A 19106-nucleotide genomic window follows, 5' to 3' on the forward strand; every position below is an offset into this window, starting at 1 on the left:
GGGAAGGTTATAAAGGAAATGGCTGGGAAAGCTGATGTGTGGGGCTGTTTGGCACTCAGGCGACAGGAGCCCTGCCAGGAGTGCAGTCCCCACTGTGCTGCTGGCATCGCCAGCCTTTGGCCCTCAGGAGCAGAAGCAAGCCCACCCAGCACCCTCTAGTCCAGATCCTGGCCAACCTGCTAAAAGACAGTGGGATCTGTCTTACACAAAGGCCTTTGCTGTGGGCTTCCCAGGTGATGCTGGTGGTAAAGAACCCACTTGCCAATGCAGGAGAAGTTAGAGATGCTGGTTTGATTCCTGGGTTAGGAAGATCCCCTGGAGGAGGGCACGGCAACCCAATATTCTTGCCTGGAGAATCCCATGGACAGAAGAGCCTGGTGGGCTATAGTCCATGGGGTCACAAAGAGTCGGACGCCACTGAAGTGACTTAGCACGCACATGAGCAAAGGCCTTTGCTACTTACTTTTTTCTCCATGCAACCTACTCTGGTCAGTTGTGGTGTTAACCCTGCCCTCAGTTTAAGCTCAGTCCTTGGTTTGTCCCTTTCTGGGCTTCCTTGGTGACTCAGTGGTACATAATCCACCTGCCAATGCAGGAAACACAGGTTTGATCCCTGGGCATGGAAGATACCCTGGAGAAGGAAATGACAACCCACTCCTGCCTGGGAATATTCTTGCCTGGGAAATCCCCTGGACAAAAGAGTGTGGCAGGCTACAGTCCATGGGGTCGCAAAAGAATCAGACATGACTTAGCAATGAAAGAAGAACAGATTTTGGTAAAATGTATGCAGAGTTTGAATTCTAAAAGACATTCACAAAAGCATACGGAAATGTGATCATCTATATTTCTCTCTGTCATATAACTATCCAAATATAAAGGTGTAAAAAATTTTCAAAGAGAATCCTGTAATGCTTTAGGAGTATGAATGTATTTTAAAACATTATTAGCCATCTTGTAAAAAAAGATGATAGATTTAGTTAATTTGGAGGCATGACACTGAATTGCTAGCACATGCTACTTTTTCAACATAACACATTATTTTCTTTACATTCACTTGCTTAGTGTGAAGAGGATTTTACATAAACATGTAGGGGCTATACTGTTTCACCGGAGAAGGCAATGGCACCCCACTCCAGTACTTTGCCTGGAAAATCCCATGGATGGAGGAGCTTGGTGGGCTGCAGTCCATGGGGTCGCTAAGAGTCGGACATGACTGAGCGACTTCCCTTTCACTTTTCACTTACATGCATTGGAGAAGGAAATGGCAACCCACTCCATTGTTCTTGCCTGGAGAGTCCCAGGGACGGGGGAGCCTGGTGGCTGCCGTCTGTGGGATCACACAGAGTTGGACACGACTGAAGTGACTTAGCAGCAGCAGCATACTGTTTCACCTCACAATAACCTAAAATTTAGCACTTAGAGTATTAGTTTCCTTTAACATAGGTGTTAAAATTTTTAAACTCCACCTTATTTACAATAAATGTATTGATACCTCTGGAGTATGTATTTTGTTCCATTGCTAAGTCGTGTCTGATTCTTTGCAGTCCCATGAATGGCAGCCAGGCTTCCCTGTCCATCATTATCTCCCGAGGTTTGCTCAAACTCATGTCTATTGAGTCAGTGATGTCATTCAACCATCTCATCCTCTGTTGTCCCCTTTTCCTCCTGCCCTCAATATTTTCCAGCATCAGGGTCTTTTCCAATGAGTCAGCTCTTCACATCAGGTGGCCAAAGTATTGGAGCTTCAGCTTTAGCATCAGTCCTTCCAATGAACAGTCAGGGTTGATTTCCTTTAGGACTGACTTGTTTGATCTCCTTGCTATATGTACATATTTATGAATGTATTTAATAGGTGTTCCTTGCTATAAATAATCAGCAAAAATGTCAGGCTTTTTTTCTTTTTGGCCAAATCATTTGCTTTAAGTCTGTCCTTTCTTTTAAGATATGTCCTTAACACTCTTCAAATAGAAGCTTACTTTGAGCCAAGTGTCATTATAGAAAATGAGACTCTTTGAGAAAACCAGCTTCAAGTCCTTACCTGGCATCTCAAGATCAATGCGACTTTCTGGTCCCCAAAAGGTGGAATGATTACTCTTCTCTGTGGTTGATAATTCAGGTGGCTGTTCTGGGGTGGTAGCTTTCTCAGACTTTTCTAGCGACGCACTCCGGCCTGCATCTGTGCTTGGTCCCGTGGTTTTAGGCCGTGCCGTGGTCCTGTGGGTCACCATCTTTCGGTTATCGCTCACTGAGAGTGAAAGAACTACTGTCAGTTAGGTTTCTCGCTGACCTTTATCTAAAACCACGACATTTGCAATAGATTGAAAGCATATCATCTAAGATATTTCAGGGCCTCATAGCAAACTACTAGCTCTTGTTTCCAAAGTAACACTTCTAAGTAAACAGTTGCAAGAATTAGCTTTCTGAAAGTTCTTGTAAAGAAACAGACAAAGATACACTTCCGCCTAAGATTCTGAGGTTAGTCACCCTTCCTCAAGTTCTTCATTCAAGTACTTGCAGTTCTTCAGTCAACTTTTCACAGCCCGTCCTTCCTTGCAGTATTTATGCACACACTGTTGTTCAGTTTAAATCATGTCTGACTTATGTCCCCATGAGCTGCAGGATGCCAGGCTCCCCTGTCCTTCATTATCACCCCGAGTTTGCTCAGATTCACAAGACCTAGCGACCTAGTGACACCCTAATGTCATAACTTTTCTAAAAAATCTATCAAAACAAAAGATTAACTCATTTTACTTTTTTTAAAAGCGTATGCTAAACAGCCTTTTTAGGATGGGGAAGACTCTTAGAAAACTGAAAACTATCTCTTAAAATGTTAAATAATACAAAAATTTGACATTTGTAATTTGCATTAAAGATTTACGGTAAATGTCCATTGAATTTAAGGCATAGCTGGTTCACATGAAGTTACACTGAAACCAGCAGAAAAAGTAAATGCTGAATGTGCATTTACTGTCAGAATACAGACATCCCTTCTACCCCCAAAATGTGATGCAGGTGACTCACGATTTTGACAGAAAGCTTCATCAGACCCGTCAGGACACTGCTCCACTCCGTCGCAAGCCAACATGATGTCAATGCAACAGCCATCATCACAAAAGAAGTGGTAGCGTGAGCAGACACTCGAGCATCCTGTTTGTAAACAAGTCTCAAGTCACAGGAGTACAGGAAAGGAAAGGGCTTCCACCGTGTAAGGATTAACCGAGACTGTGTGTATGATGGAATGCTTTTGGGTAAGGAGACGTAGGTAATGAGGGGACACCTAACAGTCTGTGCAGCAGCAGTGGGTTCTGGAAAGGTTAGGGGGTTCCTTCTTGACCCTCCTGACTGAACTCTCAGAATCACCATGGGCTTTTCGTCTTAGGGTCCTTCTCCAAGCCAACAATGCTAAAGAGGTGGGAACAGAGAAGCAGCAGCTGCGGTCTTCCCCATCCAGCTCTGGGTTTCCTCCCTCAGGTGACTCACTCTGCATTCATTTGTTCCCCCATCAGATCCTCAGCAGGCCCCCTAACATGGGTTCACCCTCTGCACAGCACTTGGCTGGCTGACCCTATTTTATCAGAGATACTAGTTTTTTTTTTTTTTAAGTGTATCATTTTTAAAGTCTTTATTGAATTTTTATAATATTGTTTCTGTTGTATGTTTTGGTGTTTTGGCCCCGAGGTATGTGGGATCTTAGCTACCCAACGAGGGATCAAACCTGTGCCCTCTTCATTGGAAGGTGAAGTCTCAACCACTGAACTGCCAGGGAAGTCCTTGTGTGGTTTTTTTTTTTTGGTCATTTTTAATGATTTTAATTAAAAAAAATTTATTTATTTATTTATTCTTGGCTGTGCTGGGTCTTCCTTGCTGCTCAGGCTTTTCTCTAGTTTCAGTGCCTGGGCTTCTCACTGAGGTGGCTTCTCTTGTTCCTGAGCATGGACTCTAGGGTGTGAGGGCTTCAGCAATTGCAGGGCTCTAGAGCACAGGCTCAGTAGCTGTGGTCCACGGGCTTATTTGCTCCGCGGCATGTGGGACCCTCCTGGATCAGGGATCCAACCAGCATCTCCTGCCTTGGCAGGTGGATTCTTTATCACTGAGCCACCTGGGAAGCCCAGAGACACCGCTTTCTACATGCTATGTGTGTTTTGCATTCACATTTCCTAAATAATAATTTTTACTGAGATCAACTTTCTACTATCGAACCCTGTTTGCTGGCCATCACAGATCCATGGTGCTATAAAGCAAAAATAGAATCTTTAGCTACTAGCTAGTGAGAATTTTTTTTCTATGAATATTGAAATTCCCTCCATTTTGGAGTGGTGGTGGTGGTTTAGTCGCCAAGTTGTGTCCGACTCTTGTGACCCCATGGACTGTAGCCTGCCAGGCTCCTCTGTCCGTGGGATTCTCCAGGGAAGAGTACTGGAGTGGCTTGCCATTTCCGTCTCCATTTTGGAGTGCCCAAGAGCTTTTAACCCTCAGAGCTACATGTATTTTCTTGAAAGACATTCTCTGTACCCCCAGGTCAGGAGTAAGCCAACTAATAACCACTGACACTGGTGATACAGACTAAAGGTATCAGGCTAAAGGAGTCACAAGGAGTCTGTATTCTCCAGGGACAGATGGACTAGATAACTGCCTCATAACATAGGAGAGCAACACATGATGATATTTCTGAGCATAGAATACACGTCCAAGCGAGTCTTGGAAGCATTCTACTGGAAAGAAGTTCAGTTAAAACACTGGGAAAAGAATCCATCCGGGTGGAAGGCAATTTGAGGATACCTAGATTCTGGAGGAAGAAGAGGTGAAGAAAATAAATGGTGGCAGGGACATCCCTCGTGGTCCAGTGGTTAAGAATCTGCCTGGCAATGCAGGGGACAAGGGTTCGATCCTTGGCCTGGGAGGATCCCACTTGCCACAGAGCAGTTAAGCCAGTGTGCCACAACTACTGAGGCTGTGCTCTAGAGCCCCGGAGCCACGACAACTGAGCCCCCTGGCTTAGAGCCTATCCTTTGCAACAAGCAAAGTCACCGCAAAGAGAAGCCTGTGCACCACAACTCGAGAGTAGCCCTCACTCTCTGCCATTAGAGAAAGCCCTGATGCAACGAAGACCCAGCGCAGCCTAATAAATGAATGTGTGTGCTTAGTGCTTAGTCACTCAGTCGTGTCTGACTCTTTGTGACTCTCTGGACTGTAGCCTGCCAGGCTCCTCTGTCCATGGGATTTCCCAGGAAAGAATATGGGGATGGGTTGCCATTTCCTCCTCCAGGGGAATCTTCCCAACCCAGGGACCGAACCTGTGTCTCCTGCGTCTCCTGCATTACAGGTGGATTCTTTACCCTCTGAGCCGATACAGAAGACCTAATAAATAAATAAATAAGCAAACACCTATTAAGAAACGGTGGCAGAAAGAAGGGGACAAAGGGAGTCAGCAGTTCTGGCTGAGCACCTGGGCCTAGAAAGGAGTATCTGCTTCGGTCCTGGGGAAGGGGCTGGGAGGAAGAGCAAAGGGAGACTGCAGACACCAAGCCAGGATGCAGCCTCTGCTCACATCTTCTAAACTCCTGACGTGAAAATCCTAACCCCCTCAAGGCTTTCCTGACTTCCTGGTAACTATGGAGACAGATCCACGCGGACAATGTATCCATGTATTTCTGAATCCGTGGTCTTCGGACTTTTTTGACCATATATATCTCCCATCTATAAATCATATGCATGTGCCACTGTAGTAACGTATTTTAATACATGTCATAAAATAGACTGAAAATGTAAAGAAGATTAAAAATGAATACAAATATAAGTTCTGGTATTTTTTTTTCCATCTTAAAAAAATGTCTTGAATGTCTGTGGGGGATCCTATATGGAGACCACAAAACTGGGTTATCTTGGAAGTGTCCGTTGGCTTGCTCTCTGAGTAGATTGTTGCTTGTTTGTTTGTTTTTTATTCGTTTTGACTAGATTATTTTTTGCAAAGCTTGAAAACATATGGCCTCTGTATCCAAATCTGAACCAAGTTATCACAGAAACAAGGGTATGCGCTTGCCTGTTTACTACAGACCTTGCCATCTTTGATTACCAGAAAGCAAGCTAGCCGCAAGATCTATGTACATAATGAAGGGGACAGAAGCCCTCTCAATCCCCATCTCTCATTTTCAACGTCTCTATGTGGTGTCCTATACCTTCCCAGGTGACTTGGTGGTAAAGAATCCACCTGTCAATGCAAGAGACTCAGGTTTGATCCCTGGGTCGGGAAGATCCCCTGGAGAAGGGAATGGCAACCCCCTCCTGTATGCTTGCCTGGAGAATCCCATGAACAGAGGAGCCTGTTCTGGGCTACAATCCATGGGTTTGCAGAGTCAGACACGACTTAGTGACTAAACAGCAGCAGCAGCATGTGGTATCTTATTAACTTTAATTCAGTTTGTTATTCCAATCTAACCAGTGAGTGCTTCCAGAAGACAGTTAACACAACAGAATTCTTTTCATTTTCTGTATAAAGTTATATACATAAGATCTCTATCTCTCAAAGATGCTCAGTTGTGTCAGACTCTTTGTGATCCCCCTGGGCTGTAGCCCACCTGACTCCTCTGTCCATGGGGTTATCCTGGCACTAATACCCAAGTGGGTATTACTTCCCTTCTCCAGGGGATCTTCCCAACCCAAGGATCAAACCCTGGTCCCCCACATTGTAGTCAGAATTTTTTTACCATCTGAGCCACAAGGAAGCCCTATATAAAACCTATTACACCCGACTAGCCTTTCAGTAATAAGAGGTGAATCATATCACCCTCTTCAGCTTCTAATATACTTTTGTCATCTTGAGAAAGGCCAGAAATGTACAACTGGCAACTTGGCTGCTCTCTAGTTGCCTTGGGAGCCCAGAAGACTGGCTAGAGTAAATAAACCAAATCAACAAGTAGCTGGTTGATGTCAGCCCTCAGGCTATTTCTTCCTTTGCTAATTTCTGTAGGGCTGACAGCTGCCCAGGAGCACTTCGGTCCCTGGCTAGGGAGCCCTGTTGCCAGGAGCACAGCTCTCCAAGCTCTGCACCTCCCCACTGGCCGTGACCTCAGCTGGACTGGGTGCCATTGTTTTCTACTCGCCACCTGCCCTACTTCCTACCCCAGTGCACAGTCAGCATTGCCAGGGTTGTTTTAGGTAACTGGCTCTTCTGTAGAGCTGCAGTAAGACCACAAACAGGGCCTCGCCCCGATATGGACTAGAAAGCTGGCTGGCACATTCCCCATCGCTGACTCACAGTCCTCTACTGGACTGGAGTTTGGGGTACTATTTGCAGCCACTCTTCATTCCTCCAGGTCAAATTGAACCGTGGTTGAACAGGAGTGAGTCAACCTGATTTTTTTTTTAAGATTTACTTGTTTATTTTGGGCTGCACTAGGTCTCCGTTGCTGTGCTCAGTCTTTCTCTAGATACAGAGAAGGGGGCTACTCCCCAGTGGTGGTGTGAGGCCTTCTCATTGTGGTGGCTTTTCCTGTTGCCCAGCATGGGCTCTAGGGCACGTGGGCTTCAGTAGTTGCGGCACATGGCAGGGCTTAGTTACTCCGAGGCATGTGCAGCCTTCCTGGACCAGGGATGGAACCTGTGTCCCTTGCGTTGGCAGATGGATTCTTAACTGCCAGACCACAAGGAAAGCCAGCCGACCTAATCTTGAATGTTGCTAGTATCTGTATCTTGCTAGCACTGTATCTTTGTGGAAGGCAAATTACCAAGGTGGCAGAGTTCTTAGAATTCTAAAGTCTCCGTCCTTCATTTCTAATATGCACACTGACCCTTGTCTTTGGTGGAAGACAAGGTCAGCCAAAGTACAAGCAAATCCAATCATTATATTCTTTCTCCCGACTGCTCACTTGATTGCGATCCAAATGTGGAGGAATCAAGGATATAGGAGACAGGCTACAAGTTTGCTCGAGCCAGGGTTAGTGAAGGGTCATTAATCAGGGCTGGGGATCAGGTCTGGGGAACTCAGCACCCATGCTTGCTTCCTTGCACACAGTTCCCATTCACTGCAGATGCTGAGAAAGTATCCCCCGACCGAGTGACAGGACTCTAGACACACACACACGATTCTGCAATACCTCTATAGCTTTAGTGCTGCCAAGTGCCATTTACATTTTTGTTTTAACTTAATGAGCTAATCTTAGAACTGTAGATGTTTGGGAAAGCAAGAAACAGATAAATGAGAGAAATGAGTTTACAATGAGCAACAGAATGTGGGAACCATTATATATATGTCGAGCCATATTATCAACGTATCTGTGCTTCTGTGTAAAGTGTCCATGAAAAATTTTCAACAGTCCTTTTAAACTGATACATGCACTGTATATATTTTAATTTGTTTTAAATCTACCTCTTAGCTGCATTCTTTGAACATAGTATCAACTAGCCCACCCTCCTTTAAATGGGAGGGTGGTCCCCACCCTCTCCTGGGAAACCCAGATGTCTTTTATGAAACTGAGTCAAGGAAGGATGGGGCATCTCTAAGGTCCTGTGACTCACACAGTCTATTGTCATCCCTGGAGTGTAAAGTGTTCCCCTGCTTCACTCGGCAGTGTCACTTAACATGAAATATAGTCGAGCCTAGTTTTGTCATCATATTTTTATGATGACACATTTTTATTTTAAGATTTTCCCACTCAGCAACAGCTAAAAATAAAACAGAAGCACCCATTATATTGCCCAGTTAGGATATAAAATGGCAATTTTTTTTTCATGTGGACCATTTTAAAAGTTTTTTTTTTAATTGAATTTGTTACTATATTGCTTCTGGTTTTTTAAAAATAATTCTATTTACTTATTTTTGACTGGGCCGGGTCTTCACTGCTGCTCGGGCTTTTTCTCTAGCCGTGGTATGAGGGCTCCTCATCGCAGTGGCCTCTCTTGTTGCGGAGCACGGACTCCGGGGCGTGCAGGCTTCAGTAGTTGCTGCCGTGTGCTGGGTAGTTGTGGCTCCTGGGCACACCTTAGTTGCTCCGCCGCATGTGGGAATCTTCCCGGACCAGGGATAGAACCCGTGTCCCCTGCATTGGCAGATGGGTTCTTTACCACTGAGCCACCAGGGAAGCCCTTGCTTCTGTTCTGTGTTTTGGTGTTTTGCCCTCAAGGCATGTGGGCATCATAGCTCCCTGGCCAGGGATGGAACCTGCAATCCCTGCCCTGGAAGACGAAGCCTCAACCACTGGATGCCAGGGAAGCCCCTAAAATGCCAGTTTAACACCACCCTTCCATCCACAGCCTGGCCTCTGTTGGCCACTGTGAATGCGAGGGAAGGGCTTTCTTCTCACCTACTGTGGAGAAGGCCACGGGAAGCACGGTCACTGAGACGTTGTCGGAGCTCCTCTGCCCGGCGGTGTCCATCACGGTCAACTGAAAGGTGTATGCTCCTTCCCGCAGGTGGGACAGCTTCAGGGTTCCGGACTGAGGCACCTGATACCAAACAGGAAGCATCACAGTTAAGAGCCCGAAGCACAGAATCTGACATCTTCCTGAGCTGGAAATCAGTGCCATCCTTGCAGCAGTCCTATGATCCCCTTCTCCACTCCTGGTCCTAGGTCTCAGAATACTGATCACACACACTTTTGGCAGGCTGGCCAGGAGACTTGAGTTCCGGTGGGTTTGGGGCCTGACACCCCCTTTCTTTGGGAAACTTCCCTCCCACCCCCACCCACATGGTTGCAAGGGAAGGGTCATTATGACCCCTCCCTATGGCCACAGGGGTGCAGCTAAGCCAAAGGGAGTGGGTGGCCAGGCAGGTGGCCTGCCCAGAGGAGGTGGCTGGGCAGACTCTCGCTCTCTCTGACTCTGGCTCAGAATCAGGCAGGCTGTGCCAAGCGGCAGCTATGCGGCAGGTGCCTCCACTGTTTATTGCTTCGTGGGACTTAGACAGGAAAGCAGGGGAACTGGGGGCAGGTGATGACCACACCGGAGTGTGCTGATGGGAGCCCTGCAGCCTTGAGCAACGTGGTGTGAGAGAGAGAGGCTCTGTCCTCTGCCCCAGCTGGTCTGCCCGAGCGCAGACCTAAGACTGCCGAAGGCCAGCAGCCCGGGGATTTGCTGCCCCGAGTGTACCGGGTGGATGGGAGGACTGAGTCAGAGTGTGGTTGTGACTAGGGGATGCTGAGTGAGGCCTAGATGAAGTTAATGGAGATTTTAAGAGACCAGGGAAGCACTGAGGCTGGGGGCTGGGTGGGGCATCCACACAGACATCAGCCTCACCCAAGCCCTGGTCTGAGTTTTGTGAAGGCGAGTGAGGTACTGGGCTTCTGGGTGTCAACTCTCAGCATGCCAGTGTCCAACTACACCTCAGCAGGCTGGGCCTTCTCCGGGAAGCCTCTTCCCAACGCTGGGGCTGGACGGGGCCCCTCTAAGGGGCCTGTCTGTTCACCTGGGCTCTGAAGGCTCCCTCTGGCCTTCCTAGGTACCTCCTCTCTGAGGCAGGAAAGACTGGATCCCGATCCAGACCTGGGAGCACACTAATTTCGGTCTTTTCAAATGAAATAACCCTTCCCTGCTTTCTTTCTTTGTGTGTGTGTGTGTGTGTGAGTTGACAATCTTCATTTAACGGCAGCTCTAGTTGTCCTTATTCACTTGGCAGGATTAATAAGGTTTTTCAAAATAATTTTATTTATATATTGGTTGTACTGGGTCTTCTTATCTTTTTGTAGTGTTTGTGGGGTTTTCGTGGTCACCTGATGTGAAGCGCTGACTCCTAGGAAAAGACCCTGATGCTGGGAAAGATTGAAGGCAAGAGGAGAAGGGGAGGTCAGAGGTTGAAATGGTTGGATAGCATCACTGACTTGATGGATATGAGTTTGAGCAAACTTTGAGAGATAGGAAATGACAGGGAAGCCTGGCACGCTGCAGTCCATTGGGTCACAAAGAGTTGGACACCACTTAGCCACTAAACAACAACAACAGCAACAACTGGGTCTTTGTTGCCGCTCAGGCCTTGCTCTAGTGGTGGTGCTCGGGCTCCTCACTGCGAAGGCTCTTAGGCGCATGGGCTTCAGTACTTGCAGCTCAAGAGCTCAAGTAGCTGCACATCACTCCCCCGGGGCTCTAGAGCATAGGCTCAGAAGCTATGGTGCATGGCATGTGGGATCTTCCCAGACCAGGGATCGAACCTGTGTGTACTGCATTGGCAGGTAGATTCTTCACTACTGAGCCACTAGGGAAGCCCCTTAATATGGTTTTTAATGATCCAAACTTCCCTCTGGCCCTTATGGGGCAAGAGCACTCTAGTAAATATAGCCGAGGTATGTAAAAGTTTGTCTCAAAAACTATTTCAGATAAATAGAGTTTGAAAAATCTGCTTAGAGGGGAAGGACAGGTATGTCAGATTTTGCAGCTCAGCTACCCGTGGGCATGATGACAATTGACTGTTTCCATGGGAAAGCTCTGAGAGCCGCTGGGTTTGGACACCAACAGAAAAGGTAGATGCTGACAACAGCTGGCAGAGACTGGATCTTGCCTGAAGGGCCTCCGAAGAAGGCTTTGCAATTGGCACCGGTCCACACCTGCAGGCCTTTCCTCTGTGAGCGGAAACTAAGTACAGAAACTTAATACCAAGAGCTTTGTGTGAGATTTAGTTTGATAACTGCAGAAGTCAACAAGATCCTGTTAGTTTCCTGTGAAAATTCTTCTACAAAAGGCTTCTTGCCCTTTCTTGTGCAGCAATCTGTTTAAAGAGTTTGCTGTTTCACCTTGTCTCCCAGACCCAGAGAGAAAAGGAAGCAAACACTTTGACTTTTGGATTTCCTCATTTCACATTGGTTTTTCCCTCTGTGGTTTTATTTCTTGGATGCAGAAAACTTTTTCAGGTTTTTAAGCTGTAAAAGGCAAAACACTAATTTGATTTGATTATTTTTTTAAGCTTTTTTTTTTTTTTTTTTTTTGCATTAGTGATCTTAGTTCCCTAACCAGGGATTGAATGCCCTGCATTGGGAATGCAGAGTTTTAATTATTGGGCCACCAAGAAAGACTTCCCTGGTGGCTCAGACGGTAAAGCGTCTGCCTACAATTCGGGAGACCCGGGTTTGATCCCTGGGTCAGGAAGGTCCCCTGGAGAAGGAAATGGCAACCCACTCCAGTAGTCTTGCCTGGAAAATCCCATGGACGGAGAAGCGTGGTAGGCTACAGTTCATGGGGTCGCAAAGAGTCAGACATGACTGAGTCACTTCACTTTCCTTTGTGACATAGCTTGACATGCGCTTTTTTTTTTTTTTAAATTGAGGTATAGTTGATGTACAATATTAGATAAATTTCAAGTGTATAACACAGTGAGTCAATAACTACTCCATTTATAGTTACTATAAAATATTGGCTATATTCTCTGTGCTGTACAATACATCTTTGTAGCTTATTTATTTTATACAAAGTAATCTGTACTTTTAATTCCCTGGTCCTTTTTAGTTTAGTTTTTTAGCTAACAAATGCTATCTTTCTTCAGCATCAATATAAGAATATATAGAACTGTGAGATAGATGATTTCCCTCCAAGCATCCAGGCATTTCTAGACGTCTCCTCACATTTATGACACTGGGAAGGATTTACACACATACACACATACACACAGATGTATATGCAGCATATCCAATTTTTGTTTGTTTTTGGCCAAGCCCCAGGGCGTCTGGGATTCCCTAACCAGGAATCGAACCACACCCATGTGCATTGGAAGCTCAGCGTCTTAGCCACTGGGAAGAACCACAACACACCCAATTTGTAACTTGAAAGTTACATTACCTTTAATAAAACAAAGAACTTCTAATCTCTGCCCAGGATCTGTTCTATAGTAACAGAGGCTTTGATGGTTGGACTCTGGCTAAAATCAATTTATAACTCAATCTGTTATTCTGGCTCTACTGCACCTCCCTAAAATAGTAATTTAGTGGCAAGGAACATACATTTGCATTTCTTTATATACCACACATATATACATACATGATTATTAGTACAACACTTGGTTACAAAACGAGTACTACCTCTCTATTCCCCTCACCCCCGACAGTTGCTTTTAAAGTATATAAGGCAATGGGCAAATTGTCATAAGTAGTGACAAGATGTCATACAAAATATTTCAGTAAGAAATTCCATTGAACCAATGAACGCAAAGGCATGCTAGCTTTCTGCCTCTTATCAACTTGCAAAACAGAGAACTCTGTTAGTGGTTTGAAGGCCATTAAGATCCTTGTTGTAATCCAATGCCATCTCCCAGCACACACACAGGCTGAAGGAGACACGGGGGCAGCTAAACTGACCAACAGAGGCCAGAACATAAACTGCTATTATTAATACAATTGTCTAGATAATTCAGGTGAACATGCTTAGGTTCTGTTCTTTAGTTACGTGTTCCTTTTTCTATTTACTTTTCATCACAGACATGACCCAAAATTTCATAAAAGAAGCAAAATGAACTCAATTTTCTGTATTTTCCTAGTCAAAAAAAGAGTAGTGAAAGTGTTAGCTGCTCAGTTGTGTCTGACTCTTTGCCTCTATATCAGCCCAATCAGAGAATAATCATCTTCTTACAAACTTAGGAAGAAGGGCTAGAGGCACGAAGAAGCAGCATATAAAATCCAAGGGGTTGAGCAAACTTAGTTGCTGACAGTGTGTAGAAACATATGTAGACATAGAAATAGAGGAAATGGGGATGTCTCTGGTGGTCCAGTGGTTAAGAATCTTCCTGTCAATGCAAGGTACACAGGTTCAATCCCTGGTCTGGGAAGATTCTACTTGTCACGGGGCAAGTGAGCCCTCATGCCGTGACTACTGCAGTCCATGTGCCCTAGAGCCCATGCTCTAAGATGAGAGAAGCCACTGCAGTGAGAAGCCTGGGCACCAAAACGAAGAGTAGGCTTCACTTGCCACAACTACAGAAAGCCCTTGTGCAGCCATGAAGACCCAGTGTAGCCCAAAATAAAGGGTCTGCCTGCCAATGCAGGAGATGCAGGAAATGTGGGCTTGATCCCTGGGTTGAGAAGATCCCCTGGAGAAGGTATAGGCTACCCACTCCAGTATTCTTGGGCTTCCCTGGTGGCTCAGATGGTAAAGAATTCGCCTGCAATGTGAGAGACCTGGGTTTGATCCCTGGGTTGGGAAGATCCCCTGGAGGAGGGCATGGCCACCCACTCCAGTATTCTTGCCTGGAGAATCCTCATGGACAGAGGAGCCTGGTGGGCTACAGTCCGTGGTGTCACAAAGAGTTGGACATGACTGAGCAACTAAGGACAGCAAAACACAGCATATGATTCCAAACTCCATGCTCGTAGTCACTGTAGAATCCTATCTCCGAGTTAGCAGAGCTTTTTTTTCTTTTAATATAAATTTATTTATTTTAATTGGAGGCTAATTATTTTACAATATTGTATTGGTTTTGCCATACATTGACATGACTCTGCCACAGGTATACATGTGTTCCCCATCCTGAACCTCCCACCTCCCTCCCCATCCCATCCCTCTGGGTCATCCCAGTGCACCAGCCCCGAGCACCCTGTATCATGCATTGAACCTGGACTAGTGATTCGTTTCACATATGATAATATACATGTTTCAATGCCATTCTCTCAAACCATCCCACCCTTGCCCTCTCCCACAGAGTCCAAAAGACTGTTCTATACATCTGTGTCTCTTTTGCTGTCTCGCATACAGGGTTACCATTACCATTTTCTAAATTGCATATATATACATTAGTATACTGTATTGGTGTTTTTCTTTCTGGCTTACTTCACTGTGTATAATAGGCTCCAGTTTCATCCACCTCATTAGAACTGATTCAAATGTATTCTTTTTAATGGCTGAGTAATATTCCATTGTGTCTATGTACCACAACTTTCTTATCCATTCATCTGCTGATGGACATCAAGGTTGCTTCCATGTCCTGGCTATTATAAACAGTGCTGCGATGGACATTGGGGTACACGTGTCTCTTTCTTTCTTTCTTTCTTTTTTTTTTACCGTGAGAAAAAATTTTATTCATGAAAATCTCAAGCCGTACAAAACACAGACACTCCACTCAGGTGCAACAAATATGAATATGATACTAAGCAACTCTAGTCTTTTCCATAAATGGAGTAAGATATCAGTTTGACAGAGCACAATAATCCTTAAAGCCGCAATCCCCAACTTTCAATATGGTCCTGTGTATTTCTAAATAAGCCAAGCTAGAATGAGCTATAGTTTTAAGAATACAGAGATACGTAATTGACAATTACATGAAGTACACAAAAGCTTAAATGAAACATTTCACATAGGTAAAATACTGATGTCTTATCAACCCAAATGGCTTACAGTTTCAGTAAGATTACTAGATTCTCTAGAGGATGAAGAGGTGGCCTTTCACAGCTTACCCTATCCATAACTTGTTACTGTTCAATTTCTACTAAAGTATGTGTTATAATTGGCTACCATAAATGCTTTTACCTAGAAGAGGACTGAAGTTCTGTTACTAGAGCCAGCAGAGGGCACTTGACTTTAAAAATCTCGGTCAAGAATCTATGATGGGTCTTTTGTAGAAAACTGAGCTAGTTGTATAGGGGCTTAGGTAAAAAGTATTTCAGAAGAGTTTGTGAGTTTTAAAGGTAATGTATTTTCAGGGATATAGCATGTGAAGAAGCCACAGGCACTACATATAGTATATGAACAAAGTTAAGAGCAGAAAAAGGTCTTTTGACTAAGAGGACAGTATAAAAATATTTACAAAAAAGGGTTAAGAGGAAAGAAATATTTACAGGATATTAAATTATGAACGTTCAGCTATAATGAGGCCCCTTTGAACTCCCAGGACCTTTTCTTTCTTCTCCTTTCGCTCCCGCTCATGTTTCTTTCGTTGCTCCTCCCTGGTCTGGAGACGAGGTTGTTTATAAGTTTTCTTGTGGAAGCTAACTCTGTTGACATGCTCATGTAGAGAATTGTTCTCTTTAGACTGTCCCCATGGTTTCAGTTTTCCCTTGTGTGGCTCATAGTTGAGAGGACGAGACAAACTTGCTTTGAGATCAAACACTGGTTTTTTATGGGAGATTGGAGTCTGCGCTGCTTCAGTTGTCAACTTGAATGGGGTAATAACAGCAACAGATTCACCCCTTGTGGTCTTTAACTTGTGTGTCCCGAGCACAGCCTGGCCTTTTGGGGTATTCCCAGACGTGGTCACATGTGGAGACTTTCTGGCTGGAGTCTTGGTCAGTGAACGCTTATGCTCATTATCTTTAGTAGCAGCTGAAAACCTGACATTCATCTTAGCTGCCAAGAGAGCAGAGCGCTTGGCTGACCCCTTCACACACAAGGTGCTCCGGCCTGCGTGGGGCTGGCCTTGCGAGCGCCGCTGGCTGCCAGGGGTACAAGCCACGGAGAGTCTTCCTCGGGCAGGAACTGGAGTTGCCAGCACTCCCTTAGTGACGGGCTGCCTCTTCAGTTCATTAAATGAATTGTGTTCTTCAAAATGTTTCTTTTTTCTCTCAACATATTGATCAATGGACTCCATTTCCTTAAAACGAGCCTCGTGAAGCTTCTTAAAGTTTGGAGTAGTGCTTGCAGTTTTATTTTTTCCAGGTTTGGAAAACCCATCTGTGTAGAGAGACTTCTTTCTTTTTGAAGGTACCCTTGGATCTTCATTACCATCTATTCCATGTTTTCCTGAGGACACCGTATTCTCATCTCCTTGACTCTCATTGGGTAGAGAAGGAACTTCTACAGCAGTTCTGAGAACCTGGTTTTCATGCTTTTCTTGATTCTGGGATTTAGTAGGGCCACATAGTTTTATCTTTGAATGATTCTGCAGATTGGGCACAGGTGGTAGCTTCTTTTCAGTTTGCACATTTCCATTTGCCTGCGAGTCAGGGCTCCTGTGGACAGTCTTACGCCTTCCTCTGGTTTTGGTGACATGGTCATCCGGCTCCCTCTCAGCTTGTTCCTGGCTGCTGGTCTGTATCTCAGGCTCATCACAAGAGGATGCAGAAGTTTGAATTTCATCCTGATTTTCATTTTCTTTTCTTGCTTCATTTTTAAGATGAGCTTTTAAGGCCCTTAACAGCTTGTCTGCCCTGAGGTTAGCCTGGAGGCCCAGACTCTTGGCCAAGTTCTGCAGGTCACTGTACTTGAAGGAGTTCAGCTCCTCCAGGGAGGGAACGATCATGGCGAACTGCAATCCAGGCAACGACGCAGAGGTCCGGTACCTAACTCACTAAAGCGTCGCTCAACGCTCAGGCGCCCCACATGTCTCTTTCAATTCTGGTTTCCTTGGCGTGTATGCCCAGCAGTGGGATTGCTGGGTTGTATGGTAGTTCTATTTCCAATTTTTCAAGGAATCTCCACACTGTTCTCCATAGTGGCTGTACTAGTTTGTATTCCCACCATCAGTGTAAGAGGGTTCCCTTTTCTCCACACCCTCTCCAGCATTTATTGCTTGTAGACTTTTGGATAGCAGCCCTTCTGACTGGTGTGAAATGGTACCTCATTGTGGTTTTGATTTGCATTTCTCTGATAATGAGTGATGTTGAGCATTTTTTCATGTGTTTGTTAGCCATCTGTATGTCTTCTTTGGAGAAATGTCTTTTTAATTCTTTGGCCCATTTTTTGATTGGGTCATTTATTTTTCTGGAATTGAGCTGCAGTAGTTGCTTGTATATTTTTGAGATTAATTCTTTGTCAGTTGCTTCATTTGCTATTATTTTCTCTCATTCTGAAGGCTGTCTTTTCACCTTGCTTATAGTTTCCTTTGTTGTGCAGAAGCTTTTAAGTTTAATTAGGTCCCATTTGTTTACTTTTGCTTTTATTTCCAATATTCTGGGAGGTGGGTCAGAGAATCCTGCTGTGATTTATGTTGGAGAATGTTTTGCCTATGTCTTCCTCTAGGAGTTCTATAGTTTCTGGGCTTACATTTAGATCTTTAATCCATTTTGAGTTTATTTTTGTGTATGGTGTTAGAAAGTGTTCTAGTTTCATTTTTTTACAAGTCATTGACCAGTTTTCCCAGCACTTGTTAAAGAGATTGTCTTTTCTCCATTGTAAATTCTTGCCTCCTTTGTCGAAGATAAGGTAACCATAGGTGCGTGGATTTATCTCTGGGCTTTCTATTTTGTTCCATTGATCTATATTTCTGTCTTTGTGCCAGTACCATACTGTCCTGATGACTGTGGCTTTGTAGTAGAGCCTGAAGTCAGGCAGGTTGATTCCTCCAGTTCCATTCTTCTTTCTCAAGATTGCTTTGGATATTTGAGGTTTTTTGTATTTCCATACAAATTGTGAAATTATTTGTTCTAGTTCTCTGAAAAATACTATTGGTAGTTTGATAGGGATTGCATTGAATCTATAGATTGCTTTGGGTAGTATACTCATTTTCACTATATTGATTCTTCCGATCCACGAACATGGTATATTTCTCCATCTATTTGTGTCCTCTTTGATTTCTTTCACCAGTGTTTTATAGTTTTCTATTATAGGTCTTTTGTTTATTTAGGTAGATATACTCCTAAGTATTTTATTCTTTTCGTTGCAATGGTGAATGAAATTGTTTCCTTAATTTCTCTATTTTCTCATTGTTAGTGTATAGAAATGCAAGGGATTTCTGTGTGTTGATTTTATATCCTGCAACTTTGCAGAGATTTAAAGCCTTCTGCATTCTTATTCCAAGAATCATCTCTTAGAAAGACCTGACCCACAGCTCATGCACAAAGCAGCTGCCTGTTGTGATCTAAAAAGGTCAGATACTCCTTACACACACACACACACACACACAGTCCTTTAAAACCTCTAAAAGCTCTCCCCGACCCCTATCCTCACCCCACTACCGACACAAAAATGGAAATGCCAGGACCTATGAAAGAAGAGTGACAGGAAGTCAGGTTTAAATGCAAGAAGACCTGGAAGCCCAGTGATGCCAGAAGCCTATTGTTCTGTAAATTTAGTGTTCCCGACCAGGAAAGAGACTTCAAAGCTCCCGCTGCTATTGGAGTAGAGCTTTCACAACTCAGCTTACTCAGTTTATTTTTCATGAGGTAATACCTATTCTTTCCCCAGGGAGATTATTTTTAAACCTTTTCTAACAAGTATTTTTTCTTAAAGAAAAAAAAAGCAGTTAAATATTGAAGGCTTTGAGCTAC

The 19106-nt window shown here is 44.4% G+C and overlaps 1 protein-coding gene and 1 pseudogene across 1 annotated transcript in view; both read right to left on the reverse strand.

The window, feature by feature from the left end:
- Positions 1-19106, reverse strand: part of LRP11 (LDL receptor related protein 11) — a 57941-nt gene that overhangs the window by 17818 nt on the left and 21017 nt on the right. The window contains exons 3-5 of the mRNA XM_027551809.1: positions 9300-9441; positions 3022-3147; positions 2039-2245 (exon numbers count right to left, since the gene is read on the reverse strand). Coding sequence (XP_027407610.1) covers positions 2039-2245; positions 3022-3147; positions 9300-9441 — 475 coding nt within the window. The remainder of the gene's footprint in view (positions 1-2038; positions 2246-3021; positions 3148-9299; positions 9442-19106) is intronic.
- LOC113898538 lies at positions 15381-17213 on the reverse strand (annotated as a pseudogene).

This window comes from Bos indicus x Bos taurus, chromosome 9 (assembly GCF_003369695.1).
Source record: "Bos indicus x Bos taurus breed Angus x Brahman F1 hybrid chromosome 9, Bos_hybrid_MaternalHap_v2.0, whole genome shotgun sequence".
Lineage (NCBI taxonomy): Eukaryota > Metazoa > Chordata > Mammalia > Artiodactyla > Bovidae > Bos > Bos indicus x Bos taurus.